We start from the raw sequence: 27,299 nt of genomic DNA on the forward strand, positions 1-27,299 counted from the left end.
TTGACATAAAGAATAGTCCCATTCCACAGTCAAGGCTACGGTTTCTCCGTTACATTTCAGCACTTTGACCTTGCCTTTAAACTCCCAAATTCCCCACTTATATAATGTCAAAGAGGATGCCTTTCTCTATCGGCAGTCTTATAGATCTGACTGAGATTGACGGCAGAAAAGTTCAGAGTTCACCCCCCCCACCGCCTCCCCCCCTCCCCCTGGCAGAGCTATAAACAGACCAGTGGAGGTTGTGGGGGTTCTTCGTCTCCCCTCCCACCCCTCCTCTCCTCCCCACCTCTCTCAGTAAGATGATACTGTTTCAATTAGGCTCCAGTGCCACACAAAAGAGCCGGAGCATTGGGCAATCAGTGCCACTTCTGACACCAAAGACACTCACGGCTCATGTCTTTTTTTAGGCTAAGACTCAAAAAGGTCCTGTTTTGTTAAAAATAATATAAAAAATAGCAAATGTCTCCAGTGCACTGTTGCGTATTTTCTCATCAGTGCAAAATAAACCAACATCCGAATAGACAGGAGTTCATTCAGTAGCAGCATATGTCTGATAAATTAGAAAAATGAAAACATAAATAACGTTTTTTAGCATCTCTGATCCCCGCCCCAGTGAAAAGACAGACCCTCCTAAAAAAATACAAAACTGCAGTTAAACATAAATAAAAAAATGAATATATACATAGCAAAAAAATCAAATATGATACACTTGCATAAAGCTTGGAGTGAAAGTGCATCATAGTTTGGAGCCCCCCTTCTCTGTCTCCATATTGAGGTGAAGTCTATTTATGAGGCTACTAGATTCTTGGCAAGAAATGTGTCACTGTCATGGCGGGTGACACTCGGTTTCCTCTTTTTGTTTTGCCGTTCTTACTCAGGCCGATGTACATCCTCGGGTAGGCCACCGACTCGTAAGCGTTGTAGTTGTTAGCGAGGAGCTTCTCTCTGAACTTGCACTCGTGGTTGTAGTGTAACTGAGAGAGAAAAGAGGGAGATATAAGGATTATTTGAAAATGCCGATTGTTCAACTGCGAGAGACAAAACAAAGATGCCGGGACATTTTTTCAAGGGGGAATTTCAAGTCTGTATTGTTCGTTGTGATTACTATCAAACAATTGCTTTATTTATGACTGCAGGGCTATTGTACAGTAGCTGTTTCACTCAGATTTTCACAAAAAATGAGATTGTGAAATGATGAATGATGTGAGTGAGGCAGGACTCAGGACACCATGCTTTGTGCCATTTTCCCTCTGTGGGTAGTTTCACTCAAGTTGTTTCATATTCAGCACTCAAGTTTTTGTATAAAGTCCTTCATAAGTTAGCTTAGTAACTACAAGCTAGTTTTTTTACTAAAACACTTTGAACCTTTTGAACCATTTGAAGGAAGGTGTTAACTAGTAAAGACTTCAGTAAAATGTAAATCATTTTATAAGAAACATCTGCAGTGCTGTCACAGCAGCTTCACAAGCTTTAAAATAACCTCCAAAAAATGTTTTTTTCACAACCAGAGTACAGTGAGGTCATGTCATTTGTATTTTTTATTGAAATTTTTGAGTTTAAGTAACCTGGGAGGGGTACATATTCACCATTAAAAAAGTAGTACTTTATGTTGGTCCTAGTAGTTTCAGACTTCATATAATCATGAACAAATAAGTATTTAAGGGACTCAGTATTCTCCCACTAGAAATGGATACCAGACAGTGTGAAGAAGGCTTTAAAAGACTATTTATCAATTATGCAATTTGCATACTTTATTTTTGGTGTATGGTAAAAATTCTGTCGGGGGGGTCAAGGAGACTTGGACTCATATCCTCAGTACTTCAAAAAGTCCCGACCATGGCTCTGCTCACAGCACGTGGACACTTTTTTCAGCATCAGAGCTTGACATCATGGTTGTAACAAAACCAAAATTAACAAATAACTAAAAACTAAAAAAGCTAAAACTATATATTTGTCTTTGCCAAACCAGTGTGTGTATCTGTGCGCCTGTTGATGATAAGGACAGTAAATCACAGCATTCGGACACTCACAGATCCATACAGCTTTCCTCGCCGGTTCATGGCCACAAAGAGCCCGCTGCGAACGCCAAGCAGAGTCACCACTCCCCTCTCCACCGGAGAGATCTGCAGAAGACCTTCATGGAGGAAACAAACCACACACACACACACAATGAAACATGTTGATCTGATGGGGAAACCTAACCTCCTGATCCACACAGACACAGTGACATTACTGTACTGTAGGTATCCCAGAAGATGAGCTGGATAGTCAGCAGCTCATTTCTCAGAAAGCTGAGGAACTGAGTCTGTATGAGATTCTAGCTGTAAATGCTGATGGACACTTATGTATTTGAGCATTTCACAGGTGATACATGTCAACTATTTGACAGTATTTTAGTTGAAGGCTTACCTGTGCTTTTATTGGGTTTGGCAAGGTGACACTATGCAAGCCTGATCTCGTTGTAAATTCATGTATTAAACAAATGATGTCTTTTTGCCCGTAGGTTCTACACATTGTTGACTCAACTGGGATGAATTTCACAGTGACAGTTTAGTAAATCCTGATTAAACCTTGAGCTTAATCATGTGAACTTAACCCAACAAATCACAGAATTTCTAAGGTTGACATTTTTTGTGTTAAAGAAATGTGGAAATTTGCATGTTTTGGGAGCTGCAAAAAGATGAGTGTTTCCTCTGACGTTTGGTTGTTAACATGTAGCCTAACACCTGAATTCAGTAACCAGACAACAATATCTTACACATCAAATCAGTCGTGAATGTATAATTTTGGAAGTCTGAGGAGGTAAATGACATAAAAGCAGTGACAGATGAAGGTTTACAGAGTCCCCTGCTGATGCAGCTTCTCACTTGGCCTTGACAAGCTGGTGGCTTACAGCAGTGTGTGTGTGTGTCCTTTGTTCCTGCTATCATTTTAAAATGCTTTACAGTGGCTTGAATTCCTCACAGAGATTTTGTGTAATGTATCTCCCTGAATTTTTATGCCTTGTCTCAAAATAGTACCGAGGCAGCACAAAACAACAAGCTTTAAGTTCCTCAAAGGCAGCCTGTCAATTCCACAGCTCGCCTTTTTGTCACTTTAATACGACCACAATTCACAAACACGAGACGGCAGGGATTAGATTTGACATGTTAAGTAAATAAATGTTTGTTATTCTTCGTGTCTGCAAATGCGAGGTGTGTGACTGTGTCTGGGCCGGACCGCTGGGGTTAATCTGTCTTAACAGATGGGTCTGTGCGCTGCGTCCTAACTTTAGGTGCTGCATGGCTGGCCGCTGGCCTGGATCACAGCGAGCTCTGGTTACACACAAGGCAAAAAGCACCCGCACCTATATGCTCAGCGGCACTACGGGACGACTCCAGATGTTGGCACTAACACATGGATCGATATCTGTGAGCCGATCACTGGCTGATAGCAGGAGCAGCATCTCAGATCAGAAGTGTGAAAAGTGAAGGTTTGGATCAGGTGTCAGCAGGTGGTGAAACATTTTCATTAGAAAGTGCATCCTGTTTACTCACTGACTGACAACATGCCGAACATGTAGATTGTTTTAGTCATCTCATTCTTGGAGATTCTCCAAAACTCATTAAAAAAGAAGAATTCTTTAACTTTGAAAGTAACTTTTCTTTGGTTATTAATGATATTAAAGTTATAACTGAACTACTAACAAAAGAAGGGAAATAAATAATCACATGCTTATATCTAATTCTTAAATAGCCTAATTGATAACTTACTGTAACGATTTTCGTTGTGCACCCCCGTTATTCTACCGTCCGGTAACACCTGAATATGAAAGCCGATTCCCACGTTGCAATAGAGACGCCGCAGCCTTTTAATGCCCAGGAGGTAGTCCCCGTCCCGGCTGATCTCCTCTCGCTTCTCCCCCGGGATCCGCGCCAGGGACCGGGAGTAGAGGGCCTCCCAGCGGTCCGCCGTCCCGTTCAAGCCGGGGGCGCATCCCGCCAGTCCGGTCACCAGGCCCAGGACCAGAACTGTCCGCAGGGCCGCCAGAGAGCCCATCCCGGGTCTGGCTCTGAAAGCAGCCTCCCGGCGTTTGCCTTTCCAATGAAGCGAGAATAAAAAGAAGAAGAAGCGACGCGGTAGAGAGGAGCGTGTGGAAGTTGCGCTCATTCCCAGACCGACAGGCGCACTGGCTTCAGCGTCGGAGCGACATTGATCTGCATGAACGCTGTGCAGCCATGCCTCTATATTTATACCTGCGGACACATTACATCACAGCTCCACACTTAGAAGAAATCTACAAACTACTTTTTTCACATTCTGGCGCACCAAAGCGAGCCGGGGCGTTACTAAAATCAAATAATAGCTGTCTTATCTCAGAGCAAAGTCAGCAGTTTGTAGAAAATAAATGAATAAAGACGTTATTATAATAAAAAAAAGTTCTTTGTGTGAGGCTTTCATTATCAGCAGCAGAATATCATAATTTATGTATGGGAGGATGTAAAATAGGAAACGGCCAAGTTAACAGACCGTAGTGTCGAGACAGGAGACAGTTCTATAAATGAACAATAACAGGAAAAAACACAGGTCCAATTCAACCAAATGAAAAAAAGCGCTAACTTAAGACTGGTAGAAGGAAATCATGTCCCAGGCCCTTATAGAAAACAATGGTAAGACTAAATAGAGAGTATGCAGAATGATAAGTATGCTGTCATTGTTGGCCAAGACTTTACACTCGAAGTTCTGACGTTCAAACTGAAACACTTGTCAGGTTTGTGAACTGTCATGTGTGGCAATAGATCATGAATCACAGTATCCGTGTTTATAGCCTAATAAAATAAATAAACATTGCATGACATGTGGAAATATATTTTGGTTATTGTTTACAGGAAATGCTGCGTGAATTCTTATTTATAGGACATGCTGCGTGAAGAAGTTTACCTGTGTTTCTTAACGGGGTTTCAAGCTATACTTGGAGTGCAAGAAACATTATTTTAGCCTGGTTCTATTTAATGAAAGTGTCTCACTTTCTCCAGAATGGAGACATTACAACATTTTACAGTTAGTTTCACTTGATATTTTTTCTTTATTTTTCTTTTTTTCACTACTGTTTTCACTACTAAATGTCTTTAATAGTCAGGGATGTAAAACCAGTGTGTTCACATTTTTATTTGCATCAGACCATCAGACTTTAACATTAATCTAAATTATTAGTTTCACTGTGTAAGTAAAAGATGAATGCTTCTCTGAAATAATACATTTTTGTTGTTTAAATTATGATAAACAGCTGGTGTCATGGCAGCGTGTCTTTGATGTGTCATCCTTGACAGTCTTTCAGATGCACTGGTGCATTGCTTTTGATGTCCATTGAAATAAACCAATCTAAATAGTGTTCCCTCCTTTTATTTCACCATGTCATCACTGCTATTATCCCTGCTAATTATATGTTAATCACTAACATTTACCCTCTCTGGTGAGTGTCCCATTATTTATCTCTATGTTGGAGCATTGAAAGTCTTCCCTCTCCGTCAGAAGAGAAACAGAGGTCTTTGATCTCTGGGGTGGCTCAGTCCTGCTCCTCATTGACCACGCATGACATGTTTTCTCACGTTCACATTCGGCTGATCCTCAATGTACGACAACATTGTTTCTTTGTGTGCTGCAAAATGGCTCCTTGAATGCAGCCAGGTCTTAGAGACAATCCTGTGGTGTTGAGGCCCCTGGTTGATGACTACCAAACCCCAAAGATGGCTGACAGACTATCTGACCTCCAGAACCCAGTGTGATGGACCAAAGGACCTTCATGATGCCTGAACCAGAAGAATTGCCAATGGTCCATCAAACCTCCAGGACAGCTGACAAAGACGAGCATAAGGACCATCACATAATTCTCCAGGATTGTTGAAAAAGTTGATGGACTGCTGTCCTTTTATGATCCTGAATGGACCACTAGAGCTCCAGAACAACTGGATATCCAGGACAAATTAAGGGCTACTGGACTGCTGGACCTGCAGAACAACTAATAGACCACTAGACCTACAGGGCAACTGATGGACTTCTAGATCTCTGGGACATTTGATTGACTGCTGGACCTCCAAGATAACTGTGAGAAAGGGTTGCTCCTCTCCCTTTTCACTAGGCTCTGGTTCCCAACATTACTAGTGTTTCGTGTTAAGTCACTAAATTCAGTCCAATGTTACTGTTAATATATCAGTCAAATAATGGAATACAGGTTTCATCTGGGTGGTTTGTGTTTCACAATGTTATATTTCATTGAAGGGCTTCAATTCTGCTGTGATGTTTCTTTTTTGAGAGTTTTGTGATGGTAGGGCAAATCATCTGCTTAATCAGTGATGGTGACAATAGGTATCAAATAGGAGTCATTAGGCACTGTCAATTTGAGGTAGGAAGGGTTCAACTGTTCTGTAGTAAATGACATTCTGTATAATTTGATGGACTCACGGCTGTGCATTTGTGACCGTAGAAAATGTGATTGTCAGCAGTAACAGAGAAATTCTACATTAATGTTCTAAATGCTTTTGAAAGCTTTGTATCAGTCCAGCTCACCCTGTGATAACCTGAGCAGATGGTACGTTCCAGTTAGGTGAGGCTGAGAAGGTAAAAGGCCAGTCACTGGTCAGTGAGATGGAGTAGGGAAGAGTACGGTGGCCCTGAGAGCTCAATGCACTGCAACTTAAGAAAACACATGCAAATAGACAAAACACAACCACGTCAAGAAAACATCGTCATCAATTTGACAACACATGCGCTGCATTTGAAAACATGCTGCAAATTCAGACAACAAAACACATTACAGATAACACAACAGAAGTGTTTCCAGAGAACACTTGAAAGTGATGAACACGTCTGGACATGCTTGTTGTTGTCAAGGTTTGTGACTCATGATATTATTGAAGTTGGCTATTTGTCAGTTGTGTTGGAAAATGAGCCAAAATGTATGTTTTTTTGGTTTATTTTAACATTGTGATCCTATGTCCAGATGTGTTCATCACTTTTAATTGTCCACTGGAAACATTTCTGTTGTGTTGTCTGTAATTTTCTAAATGCTGCACATGTGTTGTCAAATTCATGAAGATGTTTTCTTAATTTGCTTGTGTTTTGTCTATTTGCAAGTTTTCTTATGTTGCAGTGCATTGAGCTCTCAGGGCCACCGTAGAAGAGAGTAGGTTGCAGTTTGCTGTGTGGCTGCAGATTTTATTTGTTTCTTCTTTGCTTCTGCTATAAGCAAGTTATAAGCAAGTTATTTTTGCTCAATTTCTCTGGGTTCATTTTTGCCTGTTTCATTAATATTTTTTAAATAAACATCACCTTTTTTGCACACACTTCTGCCTACTGACCTGCTTCATTAACATCCCTTTAAAAGTTTCCAGCACCAATCAACATCTTCTTATATTCTTATATACAGACTGATGGACAACTGGGCCACTGGACCTTCAGAACAACGAACGGACTGCTGGACCTCCAAGACAACTAATGGACTGATAGATAACTGGACATTCTGAACAACTGATGGACTGGCTGAACTGCAGGACAACTGATTGGCCACTGGAGTGCTGGATCTCCAGGACAAGTGATGTACTGGACCTTCCGAATAACTGATGGACTTCTGGGCCCCCAGAACATTTGGATGACTACTGGACCTCCAAGTCAACTAACGGGCTGATTGACCACTGCACCTCTAGGACAACAGATTGACCCCTTGACCTCCAGCACAACTGATGGGCTGCTGAACCTTCACCATAGCTGTAGGTTGTAGGTTAGGTTGAGATGTTTCTCTCCAGTCATGCTGAGATTTGTAAGTTATGTACGGCTTTATTTTTTGTTTATGTTGTACTGAAGTCATTGTCGTTTTAGGTTGCATGTACGCAATGAATTATGCTGAGGGAAAGAGGTTTTAGATTTCACTGGGTGACAGCTGCAGTACAGAGCTTAAAATGTCTCAACATTCGACACAAGTATTCATTTGCTCACTAATTTATCCATCATGTCCAAGCCCATGCACTGCATATTCTTATCATTCTTAAATACCAGACAAGGACAATGCTTTTTAATTTGATTTTTAATCAAAAAGCATTGTGACTGATTATAATTACAGAAAACTGTGCTTGCATTGACCCTACAGCACCCTCTCCCTTTGTCTCTTTGTTCTTTGCCTTAACCTTTTATAACCATGAAACATTATGATTTTGATAAACCTTACAGAAATGTTTGGTTGTACACTGAACATATTGTGTACATAAAGTGAGTTGATTTTTCCAAATTTTGTGTCCATTCAAACTTCATTCAGCTATACTGCAAAATATTAGAACTGCCTACCAACCTACCATACCACAAACTAAACAATATTCTCTTCAGATTTCAACCTGGATTCATGTCACACATGTGTGTAATGTGTGAAAAGGTGTCCTACCTGTTAGTAAATGTGTATATCCAGTGTCATGTTCTGTATATCCAAACAGAGGAGGAGAGATATTTCCTCTGATATTGTTGGCACAGTACAGATGGATGGAGGCCAGCTAGACAGCTGTCACTGAACTGCTGCCAGAGTGGATTCACTAAGTGACTTGTACTGGTCAATTTGTCTACATTACGTAATTCCCTGTTGAAAATGGATAAACTGGCGAATAAAATGGCTTCTGTTGAAGCCGTTTCTGTGCTTTTATTGTCACATACAGTGAATGTTTTATTCAGGCTTGTGTTTAGTTTTTCAAAGCAAACCAGGAATTTGGCAGTAGTATCAATTAATTCTTATTTATATAATTAATAATTAATTCATACTTATCAAAAAAAAAACATTAAGTATCAATTTATTGGGGGTAAATATGTCAACACTGTCAACAGTTCCAGGTAAAGTCATTTTCTTCAACTGAGCTTTTAAAACCCAATCTGTTCATTCAGGTGATGAAGATAATCAGGTTTGAGGAAGGTGGAATCATAGTCATGAAAAATAACATTATTGTGTCCTTTTCTTCATTTGTTACTACTAAAATCTGTGAAATGGTTGTATGTTGCCTGTGTTCACTTGGCTGCGAGCTGCCTGCAGAGGGCATTGAGCAGCTCTGCCAAACTTGTGAGCGGTCTAATTAGATGCACATTCACACATGGCAACAGGCCACAAGTTGTCTAGAAGAGAGACAACTATCTGCCTCTAGGGGTCACTGTCTACAAGTGAACACTCCTGTGATGCAGTCACCTGCTCTAAACTGAGGGCTTAAAACTATTGCAACCCCATTATACTTTTACAACCCCTGTATGCCTCTAATGAAACCTACACTTTGACCAAAATGAGTTTTTGACGCAGAAGTATATAAATCATGATTTTATGTTATGTTACATGTTTGGGGCATAACAATCTTTGAACACTGTCATGCCCCAAAATTTTATTTATGATGAATAATGAGTAAATAACTGTTCTCTGTCATATCTTTGTCAGAAAACTCAAATACGGCCGACTTTGCTGGGTGGGAGTCTAGTGAAAAGTCCCATTCCAACACATTTGCTACATCCAGTATCACCAGTGAGCAAGTGCAAACACGATTCTCTCTGGAAACCGTTTTTATACACAAATAAGATTTTAAACACATTTTAAAAAAATTTGTGTGTGTGAGAGAAAGAAAAGAGTTTTATAAGTTGTTAGTAATTGCTTTATTAATGGTTAATAAGCCATTTATTCATGTTTTAGGCATAAATATAAGCTGTTAAGAATGGATTTGAGGTTTCCAGATTGTGAAAAGTCACTTTGACTGCTGTTTATTCTTTCTATTTGGTAATACTGAAGTTATACATTTTCATAATTCATTAATGAATGATTAATGAGTTGTTAATAAATAGCTTTTGTTGCAACCTGGGAGCCCAAAATTTCATCATGTTAATAGATCAATTACAGTAGATCTATAAAGTATTATTAAATGCTTTGTTAATGATCGATTAAGCCAAAGTTAAAACTTTATAAAAAGTGCCTTCTTACAAAGTGGTAGCAGATAAACTCTGAAATAGATTTTTACTTGAACACGCACATTTTCTAAGGAACACCTAGAAGGACAAACATGTGTCCCATTCGTTCCCACTTCACTGACGCTGCAGTGAAAAAGATCCTCTGTTTTTCCCTTTCTGAAAGACGGGCTAAGAATGATTTAGCTATTTAGCTATTATGTAATTCAAGTCAAAATGCTCTCTGAGGAGTCCTTATCCCTGCACCCATCAGTCCAGCGGATATCGTAGATGAATGTCGTTTTTATTGGCCAGCTGATAAATCTTAGTAGGGCAAATCCTTCAGCAGGATGTTACAGATAGAAAGGGCATGTAGGAAGAGATTCAGAAGATAAATGCTGCTAAATGAAACAGGCAGGCAGGGAGAGGGGCCACAAAAGGCCCTAACCTCTCTGAAGTCCCGCATTCCTGTTGAGTAATATTAGAGTTTGGCATTCATAACAAGCCATAGCAAAGGTGTTACACTTTGTATGACACAGTTTCTGCTTTCAGGAGGGCCTGCCTTGTTTATCGACTCTGCGGCTTTTGGTCGGTGTTTCAAAAAAAAGCCCAAAAGTCTCAGGCGGCATCGCTTCCCAGGCCCCCCTTGGGAGGAGCTATTGTCCGGGCCAGGAAGCCTCCCCAGCCCGCAGGTATAGAATGACAAGGCTTTATATGCAGCTACCTATAGATGGGAGTGAGGCAAGGCAAAACCTGAACATCCAAAAGAGTCCAAATGCTGCTTGTGATGAATTTTGCATTGATGGTCGTCTTTGTAGTTTCTGCTCCGCCGTGTTGCAGCAACAGGTGGGCACTTTAACAAATGAGCTGCAGCAGAGAAGAAGGCATAATGTCGCATGTAGAGAGGGAAAGAGAGAGAGAGAGAGAGAGAGAGAGACGGAGGGGGGTGTTACATCTATGAGTGCACAACCCCCCCATGTTGTAAGAAACCTAGCTAACCTAGTGTAACAACCACACCTGTCTACTACAGCTCTACGCAGGAGGAATAAGGCACAACAGGCTGCTCTGTATTGAATCCTCGGTGGGAATATCTACACAATATAGAACCGATTTTCCCACAAGTCATTATTTGAATCTACATATCTTTAAATACTAAAAGTTCCTTGTAAAGTTAATAATCCTTAGGTTTGGCTATTCACAGTCAATTATAGCTGTAACTGCTGTTTTAAAGTTAAACTAAATTAAAATCTGGTTCTATCGTCTGAGGTGGAAGGGTTAAAAAACATTAGCTGTGTATGATTAAGGAAGAGCGGGAAAATACATTGGGTTTGTCCTTCTGTTTTACACTTTTGTTAAAAAACAAAATGTCCTATTGTGTGTTTCAGGTGACACTGTCTTCAAAGAGCAGCGGCTGAAAGAACAGGGAAAAAAAACCCGAAATGACTCAGTGACTTTATCGCCTCAAAAATCTTCATTTTTCATACCTCAAAAACTGCTTCATCTTACGGCTTCTTGAAGGGTGGTGTTAGCATTTTGAAAATTGTGTTCTTTTTACATGTTTTTTTTTTAATTAGGTTTGGTTACTTAGAGAGTTGTTGCCATATTCAATGTCAAACCATCATTTGCAATATTTCACTACAGAAGCTAAAATTCCAATGGAATCAAATGTTATGAAGTCACTCTGAAAGAAAACAATACAACATTCAGCTTTTGTGTCCGCAGCTGGTGTATAGAGCTGCGTTTACCTCTCTACTAAACCACAAAAAACACTTCTTTTAAAAAGAAAATAATAAGATTTTATGGCTGTGAAAACTTGTTGGAACAAATCAAAGAAAAATCGTCACATGGAACAAATTAGCCAGTTGTTTTGTTGGGTCAGTACCATTGTGTTTTATGTTGGAACCAGAGGGAACAGGTGAGTGGAAACTATGAAACAAATAGCAACATTGGTAAAATGCAGAAAATAGTCTTATCAATAACTTACAACACAGGCACCAAATAAATATTCATATCATTAGTAAAATATACAAAGTACTTCTTTCAGTTTACAGACAGTAGACTATCACATTGTAAGAGTGTCACAAAAACACACCGGATCCCATCTCACGCTGATTTTCTCTTTGCTTCTTAATGTGAATCTGACAAAAAGTGCTTTGCTGTGTAGAGTCCTCTCTTCAATATCCGTTGTGTTTGTTAGCACTTAAACATAGCAAAATATTATATTCTGTTGGTCATCTCAGCTTTTGACAAATGAAAAGCTATAAAGTCACTGTACATGCATAATGTATTTACAATAGAACCAGCTCTTATAAAGTTTTTTTTCGTTCTGAGTGAAGTTCTACGACAGCTCGTACAAAAGTAGTTTTACAAAATAGTTTGGAAGTTATCAGCTATAACAAGACATCTGTTACAAGACAGTAGCATTTTGAAGAAGTTAGACATCAGTAAATAGAAGATTATACAGATGGGTTGACTTTGTGTGTGTGTGTGTTTTTTAAAGTCTCTTCAATCAGAGGATTTGGGTGGCCTTGTTCAGGTCTTTCCTTCTTCTTCTATGGATTTTTTTCTCTGCGTCAACAACAGAAACTTCGGCTAATCCAGAAGGCAGGATCCCAACTGTTTTTTCCACATCCTCCATTGCAATGAAGCTACAGTGCACTCATTTGCACTGAGATTAGGGGTCCATGTTTGGAGGAACCACAGTCAGCTCCACATCTAACAGTTTGCTCAGTCATCTGGCCGTCGACCCCTGCCTTTCCTGGCACGATGCCGGCGTCTCCGGCGTTCACCACGGCTTCCGTGATGATGCGTGTGGTGGTGTGCGCTTGGACTGTCTCTCAGCCGCCTCACCATCTCATGGTCCTTGTTACCCAATACCCGAGGCAGGAAAAGCGAGGCTTTGTCAGTGCTCCGGGTTTTAAAACCTCGCCGTGGCCGGCCTTTCCCGTTAATGGAAACGTACCACTGCCGCTTGGCACTGGCTCGACGCTTGCTGCTGCTGCTGCCCCCTGGTGGCAACGGCTGCTCAGTAGAGTGGTGTCGGGACGCGTAGGTGTTGTACCCCAACTCGTGGATCCGCTCCACAAACTCACACTCTTTGTTGAACACTTCCTGGGGAGATGAGAAGGAAGGAAACAGTGAGCCACATTTGTCATGCAGCTTGCCGTATGTTTTTGATTCACTGTGAGTGTTTCCACTCTGCTCAGCTCTGCATGGGCTCCTACAAGCCCAAAAGACACTGCTATAAGACACCAGATCAGCCACAGAAAAATACAGTCTACACCAGATAAACATATACATTTGCAGCAGGTCAACTTTCTAGCATGAAACCAAATGTTTATATGTTGTTTTATTGGGGGCCTTTAACCCGTTGCCTCTGGCCCAGTGTCAGAAAAGAGCTACAAACGTTGAAGTAAAGGTGACATATTAGAAAATAACAAAAACAATAATAATAACTTAGATTTATATAGCACATTTCAAGAGACCCAAAGATGCTTGACACAGCGAGATGATGAGATGACATCTGTACTCACCGAGGCATACAGCCGTCCTTTATCATTCATGGCCAGATATCTGCCAGAGAAAAGCCCTTTTATGGCCACAACACCCACATCCACTGCTGTGATTTCCATGATGCCTGCAATACAGAGAAACATATGGCAATTATATTATGCTGCATGAGATCATGTTTAATATAAGATTTATAATGGTTACAATTATTTTAAGGATCATTTGATTTTGGTTTGTATATTCATTAATACTCAATCAACACAAGTTTGAAATAAAATTTAAAACATTAAAAGCAACAGCAAAAACAAACAAACTTAAGGCTTATTCAAAGTAAGGCTAAATGAATTAATTTCCGGTCGTATCTGCCACCTCTTGTCGCTCTACTTAACAATGTTTATTGGCTTTTTTAATCAGTGCTTGATTAGTCAATGGCCTATTCAGCGCTGTAGAAAGGCCCTAATGGTCGCTGATTAGATAAATACATCCGTTAGGACAGCGCCTTTGTCCCGCCTGGATGTTAATACTTTGGCTGATACTTCTAATAGAGATGAACCTGCATGTCGGTAGCTTTGCAATGACATGATTTCACACACGCAGATAGAAGTCAATAGCCTGCCACAGACGCGCTTCACTGAGTAACTGACGGTGAAACTCTGAAAGATCCTAATAGATTAATCTTATCAGAATTTACTAATATGGATTGACCAAAACCAATAAAAAACATAATTCAAAAAATACCAATTAATGTATATTTTAATATATTTAAGTAGAGCCTATTTTTGAGACGTTTTTACTCTGTTGCTCTGTCATTTTATTTCATTTCACAAATCTATATTCAAAAAACATTTATTTAACAACATGGCCTCGTGTTTAAATTAAAATTGGTAAAAAGCACTGATCCTTTAGACCAATACAAAAAAATATGCACCTTGTGTTCTATTAACATATCTTAGTTTTCGTGTATAGGTGCTGTTCCCTGTGCGTAAAACCAAATGAATACTCACTAAATGGGTTGTTTTCCTCCAATGATCCATCTATTTTCCCATTAGGATGAATTTGTAAATGATATTTAGTAGCGCAGTAAAGTTTTCTTCGTCTCGGCGCTCCTCCGAGGTGTTCATACACTCCTCCGCGGCCCCCGGCGTCCCTCCGCTGCCGGGGGTCGCAAGCCTGGCCCGGGGCGCAGCGGGCCCGGGGAGTAACGGGATCCAACAGGCTCAGCAACACCAGCAGAGGTATCATCAGCATTGTGGCATGGCCGAGGAGCGACAATTGTGGCGAAAAAACGGAGAACTCCTGCCCGGCTCTCGGGGTCCCATTAAAAAGTCGGGGCCCCAACGCTGGAGAGCTCCAGCCCAGCGCACATCCGAGCCGAGAGACACCGCTGACAGCACAGCCGCCCCCGAGGTAGGATCCGCTCCTCGCCTCTGCCTCTGCTGCTGCTGGAAATCCCTCCTGTGGATCTGACTGAGAGCTTCTGCTCAGACTGAGCGCAGATATAAAAGAAGCTTGTGGCGACAATAGGCTGAACTCCGACCAATTGATACAAAGGAAAGGGGGAGGCAAAAGGTATCAGCCCTGTGTGAAGTGAGAGACTGCGGCGTGGATAAAATTACACAGTGGCTGAGTGCGGAACAGCTCTCTCCTCTGAACTCCTCTTCTGAACTATCCTAAAAGAGCAATTAGACATCCCAAATTATACAGGCGGGCTGAGCCAACGCCAGGCACAGCAACAGGTGAGGAGTAAGACTGTTGCTGGATGTTCTGATAAATGAATACTCTATCTTTACCTAAAAAAAAACGTTACAAACTATAACAGTTTCAATTGAGTTTCTTTAACTGACATTTTAAGGTAAATTATCCCTGATTTCTCTCACTTTCTCAATTTGGAGGATTTAATTCGCCCACTTGGACACAATTTATCTTCCAAATTTCTGACTTATTCCCATCACCACTGATATTTCAAGATATAACAAAAAATGTTAAGCACTTTGACTTTTGGGTGGTCCACTTCTACCTAATGTATAAATACATCCATTCCCATTTAACAGGTGCTTGCCAAGCATACACAGTAAAACCTTCATGACAGGCTGAGGTCAATATCAAGTTTCTGTAATTTGTAATTTGCGTTGAATCAGAGTTCCTTGATGGCAGCACAGTCCTGCATGTGACTCATAGATCCACAGAGTCCCTCCAGAGGTGGTGACAAGCCGCCACTGCAGATCAACTTGGGAATCGAACTCAACCTCTTGTCTCAGCAGTTAAAGGTTCCTGTTCTTCTTTGCTCTCAAGCATTTATACGCTCCATCTTCCTCTTGACTTGTAAGCATTGCCCACTGATGCTATGGGTCGTTTCTGTTGAAGTTAGATGGAAAAACAAAGACAAATGAATGGTCTGTCAGTGATCCCACAGGGCTCTCTCCATGTGCTCCCCACGCTACACAACCTCTCTCCTGTGCGTTATTCTTTATCCTTCACCCGAGCAATGGATTGTCCCAGACTTTTCCCATCCTAATGCCCCGGCTCTGGCTAGGCAGCAGCCGGTGGGCGGAAGAGCAGCAGGCTAAATGACTACTGCCTAAATTGCTTCCATCTTGGTCGCATTATGGTTTGCATTCTGGTAATTAGCACCATCATCTACAAATCTCTCTGCCCTTTGGCGCTGCTCCACTGCTGCTATGAAGGCCTCTGCTGAGAATCCCCCAGAGAGTCAACGGTTAATTTGTCTTCCCCTCCCATACATCACCCAGCTAGCTGCCTCTGTCACTTTATTTACCCCGATGATCAGAAAAAGGCAGCTCTTTTAATTACAAATGTGTGCACATTATGCCTCCGAGACCCCTTGCAAGTCAGACAACACACCAAAACATCAGCCAGGCCGTGTGTATCAGAGGTTGTTCTGGTGGCCATTTCTAAGTGAGACGCTCTTGATGTGGTTAAATGCTGGAAGAGGGTGGAACCTCAGATGTGGTGTGCTGTTTCTCTCAGAAACTATTTTAATTACGCTCCCTCCACGCCGCCCACAAAGCATCCCAGCAATAAGCAGGGCAAACGCTCTCAATTTGTGAGGCACATGCACACACACATCTTCTTCTTCACATCAGGAAGAGTGTGTGGTGTTGTTTTTAATGTTGAAGGCTAAAAATTCAGTTTTGAAATGGTGCTAAAGCCAAATTTTAGGCCTCTTTCAGATATTCTATCCAGATACATTAGTGCAGGATTGCAGTTCACGGAGTTAGGGTTAGCCCCATTTGTGACCTCAGCACTCAATCCGGTATATTTTTAAAAAAATTTTTTTACCTGTTATTCATCAGCAGGTTGCATCTTCAAAGCTATTTTGTGATCTCACAGATGTGTACTTTCTGCCCGGAAAATGTTTGCCCGGGTAAAAATAACACTTAAATCCAACATTCCGAAAGGCTGAGTTGCTCTGCTCTGCTGAAACATACAGACGGGTGACAAAAGGAAAGGAAAAACTAACATAAAGTGTCTGTTAGGGCCCTTTCACATCAACCTCGTTTGGTCCGGATTTTGGACTTTTCAGTTTGATCCGAACCAAAATTACAGGTGTGAAACCTCCCCCGCACCACAGTCCGGACCAAACAGCTGAACCTTGGTCCGATGAAAAGAGGTGGTTTGGGTCCGGATCAAACCGAACCATGGTGAGGTTTGTTTCTAGTGTGAAAACATTTTTTGGATGGTTTGGACTTTTGGCAGGCTATTGTCAGAACCAGAAATAAGAAAAATGAAAAATGAGCCATGGTAGCACACAGGGAGAGGAGACCAAGTTTTTAATTGAAATATGGTCCGACGACATTATAAAAAGTCAACTGGAAAAAACTCATAAAAATGCAGACACTTTCCAGGAATTTTGAGAATGACAGAGAGAGAGGATATGAAAGGATGGCAGAGGAATGCCATTTGATGATAAAGAAACTGTAGTATATATAGTATAATAATATAATATAGTGCCAACAAATCTGTTCATTCATTTTCTCTAGTAATTCAAACCAATAAAAGGCTACCAGCTGAATTGTCTATAGACCAGTGTCAAGTATAGGGAGAGGCAGCCCACGTAGGTGATGATGACAGTACGTAGGTATGTCATGTAAAGTTCTTTAATACGCTTGCATAATTGCAATGTGAAACCAAAACTAACCAGATCAAACATATACAATGTAACAAAAACATGAACCTTGATTCAGATTTTGGTTCAGACTTTCAGGTGTGAAAAGGCCCTAAGTAAGGTGTTGGGCCACCACGTGCTGCCAGAACAGCTTCAATGCACCTTTGCATTGATTCTACAAGTCTCTGGAATTCTTCTGGAGGGATGAACACCATTCTTCAAAAAGATATTCCTTCATTTGGTGTTTTGATGATGGTGGTGGAGAGCGCTGTCTAACATGTCAGCTCTAAATCTCCAATAGGTGTTCAGCTGGGTTGAGATCTGGTGACTGTGAAGGCCATAACATATGATTCACATCATTTTCATACTCATCTAACCATTCAGTGACCCCTCGTGCCCTGTGAATTGGGGCATCCTGGAAGAGACCACTCCCAATCAGGATAGAAATGTAAACTTTGTATTGATTTGCTGTGACCCTTCCCTCTAAGGGGACAAGTGGACCCAAACCAGCAAAATTCCCCCCACATAAGCATAAGGCCTTGGCCACACAGCCTACCTCTAATTGAGCAGCACTGAACTGCTGCGGCTTGCATGCATGTGGTGTCCACACAGACAGCGTTGCTGCTGCTATGTTTCTACATAGAGTTTGACTTTGATACTGGCCATCAATAATAGAATGTTTCATGTCATGTCATTATAAATTTAATTTATATTTAGTTTAGACAGAAAAAGGTTAAGAGGCGTGTGCTCAGTTGTGAAAATAAATAAATTATATGTGAGTTGAGTTCAACCCCTGCTGTCACCGCTCCAAGTGAAGAAAATACCTCCAGATGACACCAAGTTCCCCAAACGAGCCAAACACATTCCAACAATCACTGCAATCTTAATATAACTCTAAGTGATGACTAAGTATTCTCTACCTCCTGCATGAACAATAAAGTATTATGTGGCCAATTTAATCCGAGAATCAAATACCCCAAAATACTTATCTTTTAATTGCGTAAATCTTTTACATGGACTGATGATTTCCTAAAATGTAGTTATGACGTACCACCTGATCAGAGTTAATACTGAGTATGCTTGGATCCATCCACATCCTCTTGGGTATTAGACATATTGACAAATGGACCCATGACGTGTGGTAGTAAATTGAGACCCTTCCCAAACCTGATTGGATTGAGTATCAGTCTCTGGTCAGTGAAGGCCTCTATTGTATGGAGTACTGAGGCTAAATTAGGGTTAGGGTTAGGGTTAAGGCATCGAATGCATCTTGAATGATCACTTGTGATCGTATTTTCCTCCCCTGCTCACATTTGACCATGGGGAAACTTCGACCACAGGTAAACAGAGAAAATAAACACTTGTGCTCATCCATGGAGCAAGAGAGGAAGGTCCTAGCAGCTGTTTGATGCCTCAGCTTGGGTACAGACTTCAGAGCCTCGTCCGCGTTGTTTGGCAGAGGCAAATCAACTGTGTTTGGGAGCTTTGTCCTGCTATCTGCACAATGCAAAGTTGACTAATTGGTCCTTCAATGTGGCCAGGGAGCTATTTGAGTTCACATTACACTGCACACTTGCATTCCTGACCACCTCCCAGTGTGGCTGGAGTTATCAGATCCTGACGCGTCCTCAATGCATTTTAGATGCATTCACACCTGTTTGTAGAAGAACAACACAATGAGCAATGCCTTCCCTTCAAGAAAAAAAGCTTTGGGCAATTCTTGATTATTTACCCAACTGAAATATTTCCAGCCAATCCTTTTGCCACCATCCACTTGACAAATGAATCCAAACCCAGCCACGTGAAGTACCCCGACACAAAACCCCAAAGCATACATTTTAACTTTCCCTTTTTCTCTCCTCCAGCCATGAATGAAAGCAAGAATTTCAGGGCTCCTTTTTTAATTGACCTCCCCAAAATTCTCCCCCCACCACCAACCCCCAAAAAAACCCTCTTGGCACAAAAGAGTTTCTTTTCTGCAATAATACAAAGGTTATTAGCCAGGTCCTTTTCTTGGCCCCCCCTTTTAGCTGAGGAAAAAGGAGGTACCAGTAATCCAGAGCAAATCAAAATGACCTTTGAACCCTTTCTGCTGTACTTTTTCTCATGGGCAGATTTCTTTGGTGAGGCGGTGATCAGAGGGCTGAACCCGGCCGCTGCCTCTCGTCTCCTGACAAATCGCTGCTGAGCCTCTTTTGTCCCCATGACTTTGATCTCACCTGCTTGTCAGGCGCTTCAGAAAGAAGTCTAGTACAGTTCCAGCACACAGCAAACAAATTGGCAACTATTTTATTCTGCCTCCCTCTTTCTCCCTCTCTTTTATTTCTGCTCAGCCCGGTTCAGTCTTCAATTTCACCATGTTGATTTTGTTAATGGTACTTCCAAAGCTTCCAAATACAACTGAAAGTCACAGTTTATAACAGTTCACTCAGACAGTATAATTGAAAGAAACATTCCCACTTGTATTAGCTTTTACTTTAATGCCCTGTGGTGATAAAGAGGCTCAGTAGCAGACAGTAGCAGGACACAGCGAAGAAAAAAGGGCATAATTGTAAATAGAAAATGGTGTAGAAAGAGGGTATTTGTATCACTTAAATTTTGAGTGGATGGGCCGGATTTGCTGCCGTTCCTTTACAGTTGGGAAAAAGGAACTGAAAGTCAATCAGAAACGTCAGTGGAAGAGTACACAACACTGACTCTTCAATTTGTCTGCAATTTTTTTTGGTAATGGAAGTGCTTTGGAAAAGTTGGTTACTGTTGTGTCTTGACATTTTAGCCTGACTGGGAACCATCCATATATAGTAGCTCTTTGGTTTACTCTTTAATTTGCATCAGCAAATACATTTAGTAGGAAATGTAAATCCACCTGGATTTTATGGCTCCACTTTGACAACTCAAAGCACAAAGTTAGGGAAAGATCGTGAATTAAGCTGAACATTAAAAAGTCAGCACTGACTTGAAGCACAACATGAAACCAAAACCAATCTTTCCCCAACCTTAATCAAGGCTTTTAGTAGTAACTAACAAAACATGGGGCACAAGACCTGAACCTCAGTGTATAGTGTCAAAGTTCTGTGCTTGGTACACCCGACCATCCATCCCGACCACGTCCTTATAACTAGGTATAAAAATGTCACACTTCCTGGATTGAAAAAGACATAATGTAAGGGTAACATAGGCGGCAATAACATTTTCTCTTCGGAGGAATATATACTGTATTCATGAAGTTGTCATCTAGCATCTCTGTTTCTTCAAACATGTTTGAACAAGAAAATCACAATTGCTGAAATTGCACCAGTGCCCAGGGGCATATAGAATTCACACTACTGATCATACTGTTTCTTCTGTTTTCATGTTAAGATTCAGGTAGTGTGTATATAGAAGCAGAGACAACAGGAAATAAAATAACCACAAATCTCTGCATATCTTACATATCACTGGACTTCCCCGAGTAATATTTATCCTATATAAACTGGAACTAAACATCAGAATAATGGAGGAACTTATGTTTTTTTTAGTTGTGTTTTTACTTTGATTTCTTTTCAGTCCAATTCTTTGGAATTCATTTTCTTTACAAGTTGATGTTTTGACATTCATTTTGTAAAGATATTCATGGTCCCCAGAAGATAAATCCCATTAACTTTGGTGACCCCTGATTTTTCCTGTAGCGCCACCATGGGGTGGACATTTTTTTGGACACGTAGCTTTTTCATTTCCTTTGTGCATTGTGTTGTGGGAGAATAGTGTCCATCAACAACACACTCAAAAATCAACAGCTTTTTAGTCTGCATACCAACCATCATAATTTTGTCACTTTTCCAGTGTGAACACACTACGTACTCAAATACCTGCTTATAATTGCTGTGTAGTATTGATTAAAGACACAGCTTTGTATTTCTGAAGACTGTGGTCGCACTGTACAGATGTAATTTACACCTGGCTGACCTGATCACAATGCAAGCCCTCATCCCGACTGCAATACTTTCTGCATTAACACTTTCATTACATAAGTTTTTCCTTATCCAGATAAGAGATCCAGATTTGACTGCATGTGAATACCAGGTGGGATCTTTAATTCACTAACATGTTCTTGTGAAATCACGGGGCAGTACCAAATGGCCCACAGCTTTCAGACTTTAGCATGTTAACTGAACAAAACAGTGAACTAGCAATGGATTATTGCTTTCATCAAATCATGGCCGTGTGTCAGTGGTGTTGGAGTTAACACACTGTCTGACTTATTTGAACAGCAACATTTGAATAAGCAGCAGGCATTTATGTTTCTGTCACGTGCACTTGGCACATCAAAGTCATAGGATTCCCTTTATGAGGATATAGGGGAGAAAAACAAACAGCAGGGCTTTTCTGTGTCTCCCATGTATTCATTGTGCTATAAATTGGTTCTCATGCAGAACAGAGGAAATGTGAGTGAGCAGACAAATGCTGAAAGAGCTGAAATGTGGCTGGAAGGCTGACGAAGCCTCACCAACAGTTTTTTTTTCTTTCTTTAAAAAGTCATGCTATAATCCATCAGAAGATGGATGAAAATAACAACCTCTGTAATGTTTTTCTTCCTTTCTCTTTCTTACACGCTTTCTCTATTTCGCTACTCTCTCTCTCTCTCTCGTTCTCGCACTGTCACTCTTTGTCTCTCATTCACTCGCTCTCCCTCTGTAACCAGATAGGTCTGTCCTATACTCCTACAGCTCTTTGATTGTTAGCTGCAGGTTTCAGATGCCTGCAGAGCGGCTGCACCTTCTAACAGGCAAATGATTGTGGAAGGATGAAACTCTAGAGGCCATCAATGGCTGTGACAGACAAACACACAGGAACGCGCACACACAAACTACCGCATGTAAAAAATACAAAAAAAATACAAAAAACATTCACATACATGTTACACACACACACACACACATACACACACACACACACACACACACACACACACACACACACACACACACACACTTTAACACTGTGTGTGGGGGGTGGGAGGTGGGAGAACAGTAAATTAGTTGTGGTGTTGAGCTTTTAAACAGAAGTTTATCCTGTTTATCTGAGGCAGGCTGTCTTTGAAGTGTTTCTTTCCTGATAACATCTAATTATTAGTTTGTCTCAAAACATTAGAAATCAATCAAAACTATAGAAATCACTCCCTCTACATATCAAGTTTTTTTTTTTAAAGCAGACATGTATTTTTGTCTTCTTTCCAACTTGAGGACCCGACAGCCAGGTTGGGAACAGAAAAATTAACAATTTAGATTTGATTAAACATTTTCAAAGTAATTTATCAAGCAAAATTTCAAAACATTTGCTGGTTCCAGCTTCTCAGATTTGAAGATTTGCTGCTTTTCTTTTTTTTATATCATTGTAAATTTAATATTTTTGAACTGCTGTTTGGACAGAGATTCAGTTGGACATTTTATTTCTGAGAATATATAGACTAAATGATTAAGGGGGCATTTTATTAAAAAATACTTGATTGATTGATAATGGAAGTAATTATACATTACAGCTTTAATATTTTTGACATTATAGCTATCTATAGTCTCAGGTTTTGAGGTTGAGGGAGCTTATGATGAATGAGTGGATGCTCTCTCCCGCTGACAGTGATGAAACAGCTGATATAAGGAGCTCATTTGAAATTGAATGTTGTCTCATTTCCCATGATACTGGACAATTGAGGACAAACCCTGGCTGCTCCATAGGGGGCACTGCATGAAAAACCTGCTGAGTATGTGGAAGATGGATGAGGTGGTTTTACCTGGGTTCTCCATGCTACTATTTGTCTCCTTTAAAGGGATATGATGTGGTTAACAGCCAAAATAGTTCCAATCCGGGAGCAAGGTGAGAAGATCGATATCAATCTCATGTCTGTGTGTTTAGTACAGAAAGACTGATTCACTAGAGGAATAATGTGTAGTGATGGTCAATGACTGTTTCCCACTAGACCAGGTTTACTTGAAATGTTTCTTGCCGACCGCCTTCCTTTCAGAGGGAGGCTGAGATCACTCAGTAAGCTAGTTGGCCAGATGACAGACATCTGTCTTGAAGGTACTTGAGGCGGCAATCTGTTTGCTTTTGTCTTTCAGCCGACATGCAGCAGCTATGTTAATGCCTCTCTAAGGCCTCTCTGCTGCCTCTGAGCAGTTTCCCAAAGTCCTTTTATTCACCTGCATGCAGTAGTATGCAGGTAAATATTTAGTATTTCCCCTCAATTTCAACTTCATCAACAACCTTTGACCCTTTTTCATGCTTGGCCTTATTTCAGCAGTGTATTTGCATTGTGTAACTTCCTCCCAATGTAGGTTTTTACTGGCAGAGAACCCGTCCTTTCCATGATGATATCACCAGCACAGAGTTTGCAGAAGTTGCCACTGACTCAGTGGGTGTTGAAATAACATGCATGAAAAATAACGTCAAGTGGGAATCAGTGCTAACGTTAGCAAGCCAGGCTAACTACTATCCACTTTCCGAGTGGATGATGAACTTATAAGAACTCCTCCCCAATACTGAATGTTGTAAAGGGACAGATCTTTAAATTGCTAATGGTCAATAGCTAACACTATGACTTGGAACACTAGGACTTGTATTAACATTTGCAGTCCATACAGTATGTTATTGGTCTTGGGAAATGCCCACCCAGATGCTTGAAGCTTGGACTACATCTACATTAAGCCTACATTCTAAAACACAGTTTTCAAGCAAAAACAACTCACGTCCTTCGCAGGAGTTTCAGCTTGTTTCTGCAAATACCTCCGTCCACATTAAAACGCCCCAACTGGTAATTCTCCTCCTACTAGGCGTATGTGGAGGACAGATGAGCAAGTCAGCCAGAAAAGCAGCAAAGCAGAAACTACTATTACTATTTCCGTTTCCATGGTGACTTTTTGTTTACTGGGAGAAGATTACAACAATGTCAGCGAAAAAAGAGGTAGATAGCTACATTTAACTCTAAACAATAAAAGCAGACAATAAAGAGTACAGCACTAACATGAAGCCGTCCGCCATTATTGTTGTCATGTTTCTTTCTCTTTCTCTTACAATGAAATATCGCGCTACTGCCATCATCTGTTTTGTCACCAGTATGATAGTGTTTCTACAAAGCTCCGTTGTCTCTCATACATACTACACATCAAGCTGGCATTTTCACATTTACACACTCTGGAGGACATTTTGGAAAAGCTCCGTTTTCAGGGGAGGAAAACACCATTTTAGTCTGGACGGAGGGCCGAAATGGAGAGAAAAAGATGCATTTACAAATTTAGCCAGCTTAGTGTGGACCAGGTCGTTTCCATAAATTTGTCCACAAATGTTTTTTATCCTCTTTTAAAAAGTAAATGTAGTTTCATACTTTAGATTTTCTTACACAAAGGGTATGGATAAATCTAATTTAAGTTCCACTTTAAGTGAAACGTGAAAAGAAAATCACGTCATTGCATATTTAACAGGCTGTTTTTCTTTAGCTATGGTGGTTGATGGCTGATGATATTCAATCACAGTTATTAGAGCTATATCATATTGACCTGGATGCTGCAGCCTGTAACATTGGAGGACTACTTGCCTCATATGGAAGGGTGAGTTGATGGGTGAGGGCGTGAGGGTAAGGGAAGGGGATAAAACAGGTTGAGGAGGAGGGATGTAAGGTAGTTTGAGGCCGGCGATGGTGAGGCTAGGTGGGATTCAAAGGGTCTGGGCGGAGAGGGAGGAACAATGAGTCTGCAGAGAGGAGGGAGGCAGCGTGGGAGAAAATTTGCAGTCTGAATACAGCAAGAGCTAATCGCACCAAGAGTTGGAGCAACATGGGGTTTTGATGGCGGATTCTTGAATTTGACTGCTGTGTACTCACTTTTTTTCTTCAGTAAGATCAGCTGAGGTTGAAGGCTTCCTAGAGGTTGGTGTGGCTCTTTAGTTGGGCACTCAACATCAGTTTGGGGGTTGCAGGATGATTTATCTGCATTCTGTTGCATTTTATCTTATTTTCTGCAAAAATATAAAAGTTACCCATGACATGCATGAGAAACTCATTTTCATTTCAAGTGGTGCATTTGCTTTGCTATGAAATTAAGAAAAGGTCACTTACTCCTTCTTCACTCTTAACTCTGTGTCCCTATGTGCCCCTTTTCCAGAGCCCTCCTCAAACACACACACATGCACAGAGCCAATGGTTGCAGAGTTGTTTGTCATTCAGTGAAGTTGTGCTTTCTAAGCTGGGGGCCATTGTTGTGTGTAATGACACTTGACATGAGGTGACATGCTGAAGTAGTTGGGGCAGATTGCAGGATGCCAAATTAGGGCGCAGACAGCAAAGCAGAGGAGAAGAGAGATGAAAACAAATATCTCATTCTTTAAGATGTGTTTACAGAAAGCATTGTCATCCAAACTAGAACGGCAGCTATAAATACACTGAAATTGCAAAAAATACATGCCCACTGGAATATAGACATACCACTTCTATGCTCACTGTGTACAGTTTGATCAACTGGTCATGATGTGGGTGCTCACACTGGTCATAACCAATTGGTTTTGACTATTGACAGTCCCCATTAAGTTTCATTCAGACAAGATGGCCGCAACCTCAACAACGTTGACAAAAAAGAGAAAGGCAGCTTGACTTTTTGCAGTTAACTTATAATATTCATACAAGTTCTTTACAGTTTGACAGCCATATTATTGATAGTTCGGACAATTAATCTGAATCAAACTGAATGTCAAATGACAGGCAATCTGGTGGAAATTTGGCTCGATTCTAAATTTAGTTGGGGGCAACCAGCTCCTGTTTAAAACTGGGTTTATTTCATATAGTGTTTGCCCAGCATAAAATGTAAGGATTTATTGTTAATAATAGAGGTGAACGAGTACACCATTATTGGTTATCTGTTCAACCAACTAAATTATCTGCATCCGTACTTGGAATGGCGGGGCCTAACCGGAAGTTGGTATTTTAAGCCTGAAATGGATATGGGTTGAAGCAGTGAGAGTCGTGAGCTGTTAATCCCTGTGGACAGAGTGGCTGTGATGATGGCAAGATTGTGTTGTGTGGCACAGCAGCAGTGAACTTTGCAAAGGCTCTGTTTAGTGTTCTGTGTGTGGCTAGCCTATCATGGAACAATGTGAACACAGCTACCCAATGAGGATTTTCATTCATCACAAGTATGGATATTGACACATTTAGTTGGATGATACTCGTTTCATCCAAGTATTCGGCTAGTTAATAACAGACGGATGTTGACATTTGGTAGGCAGAGGTTCCTTCTACTTCCAAAGCCTGGAATTATGCTCAAGTTTAACTTTTGTTCATATCCAGAGTCCATCTTTTAATGCTACCACCACTTAACCCATTGCCAGAAAAGAATCATGGAGTAAAAGATTCTGGAAAAAGTTCAGTTTAATGACAACATTTTTTAATGTTCAGGGCCAGTATTTTTAAAATGACTTTCATTTCTCCAGGTGGCAAAGGCACTATGGTTAAGGTAAGGCAACTAAAACACTAGGTTAATGTTAGGGAAGTCGGTATTGGTTTCCGATTTGACAATGCCTGACAAAGATCCCTGTTAGATAAAACATTGCTCTGTTAAATTTGCTGGATGCTATCAGTGAACTGTACACTCGTCTGACTTGTTTGTCTAAATGCCAACTTTATCTGCAAGTCTGTGAGAGAACATGTATTAATTTTAATTAGTTTATAATCACCTGAAAATGAGAATCGTTGTGTTTTCATTACCTTAGA

General features: G+C 40.8%; 2 protein-coding genes across 4 annotated transcripts; both read right to left on the reverse strand.

The window, feature by feature from the left end:
• Window positions 1–294: 294 nt before the first annotated feature.
• Window positions 295–5,076, reverse strand: fgf4 (fibroblast growth factor 4). The gene is made up of 3 exons (XM_044360176.1): window positions 3,753–5,076; window positions 2,031–2,134; window positions 295–974 (listed from the first exon to the last, which is right to left on the reverse strand). The coding sequence occupies exons 1-3, from the start codon at window positions 4,147–4,149 to the stop codon at window positions 798–800; spliced, it is 678 nt and encodes a 225-aa protein (XP_044216111.1). The 5' UTR covers window positions 4,150–5,076; the 3' UTR covers window positions 295–797.
• Window positions 5,077–11,929: 6,853 nt separating this feature from the next.
• Window positions 11,930–26,405, reverse strand: fgf3 (fibroblast growth factor 3). 3 transcript variants are annotated; one of them, XM_044354965.1, is made up of 5 exons: window positions 25,653–26,405; window positions 25,419–25,552; window positions 14,445–15,795; window positions 13,464–13,567; window positions 11,930–13,041 (listed from the first exon to the last, which is right to left on the reverse strand). In XM_044354965.1, exons 3-5 carry the CDS (start codon window positions 14,686–14,688, stop codon window positions 12,658–12,660), a joined length of 732 nt encoding a protein of 243 aa, XP_044210900.1. In that variant the 5' UTR covers window positions 14,689–15,795; window positions 25,419–25,552; window positions 25,653–26,405; the 3' UTR covers window positions 11,930–12,657. The 3 variants fall into 3 exon arrangements, with proteins under 3 accessions (XP_044210900.1, XP_044211062.1, XP_044210981.1); XM_044355127.1 differs by lacking the exons at window positions 25,419–25,552; window positions 25,653–26,405 and adding an exon at window positions 23,334–23,624; XM_044355046.1 differs by lacking the exons at window positions 25,419–25,552; window positions 25,653–26,405 and adding an exon at window positions 16,741–17,736.
• Window positions 26,406–27,299: the final 894 nt, after the last annotated feature.

The sequence above is a fragment of the Thunnus albacares genome, chromosome 1, assembly GCF_914725855.1.
Source record: "Thunnus albacares chromosome 1, fThuAlb1.1, whole genome shotgun sequence".
In the NCBI taxonomy this organism is placed as follows: domain Eukaryota; kingdom Metazoa; phylum Chordata; class Actinopteri; order Scombriformes; family Scombridae; genus Thunnus; species Thunnus albacares.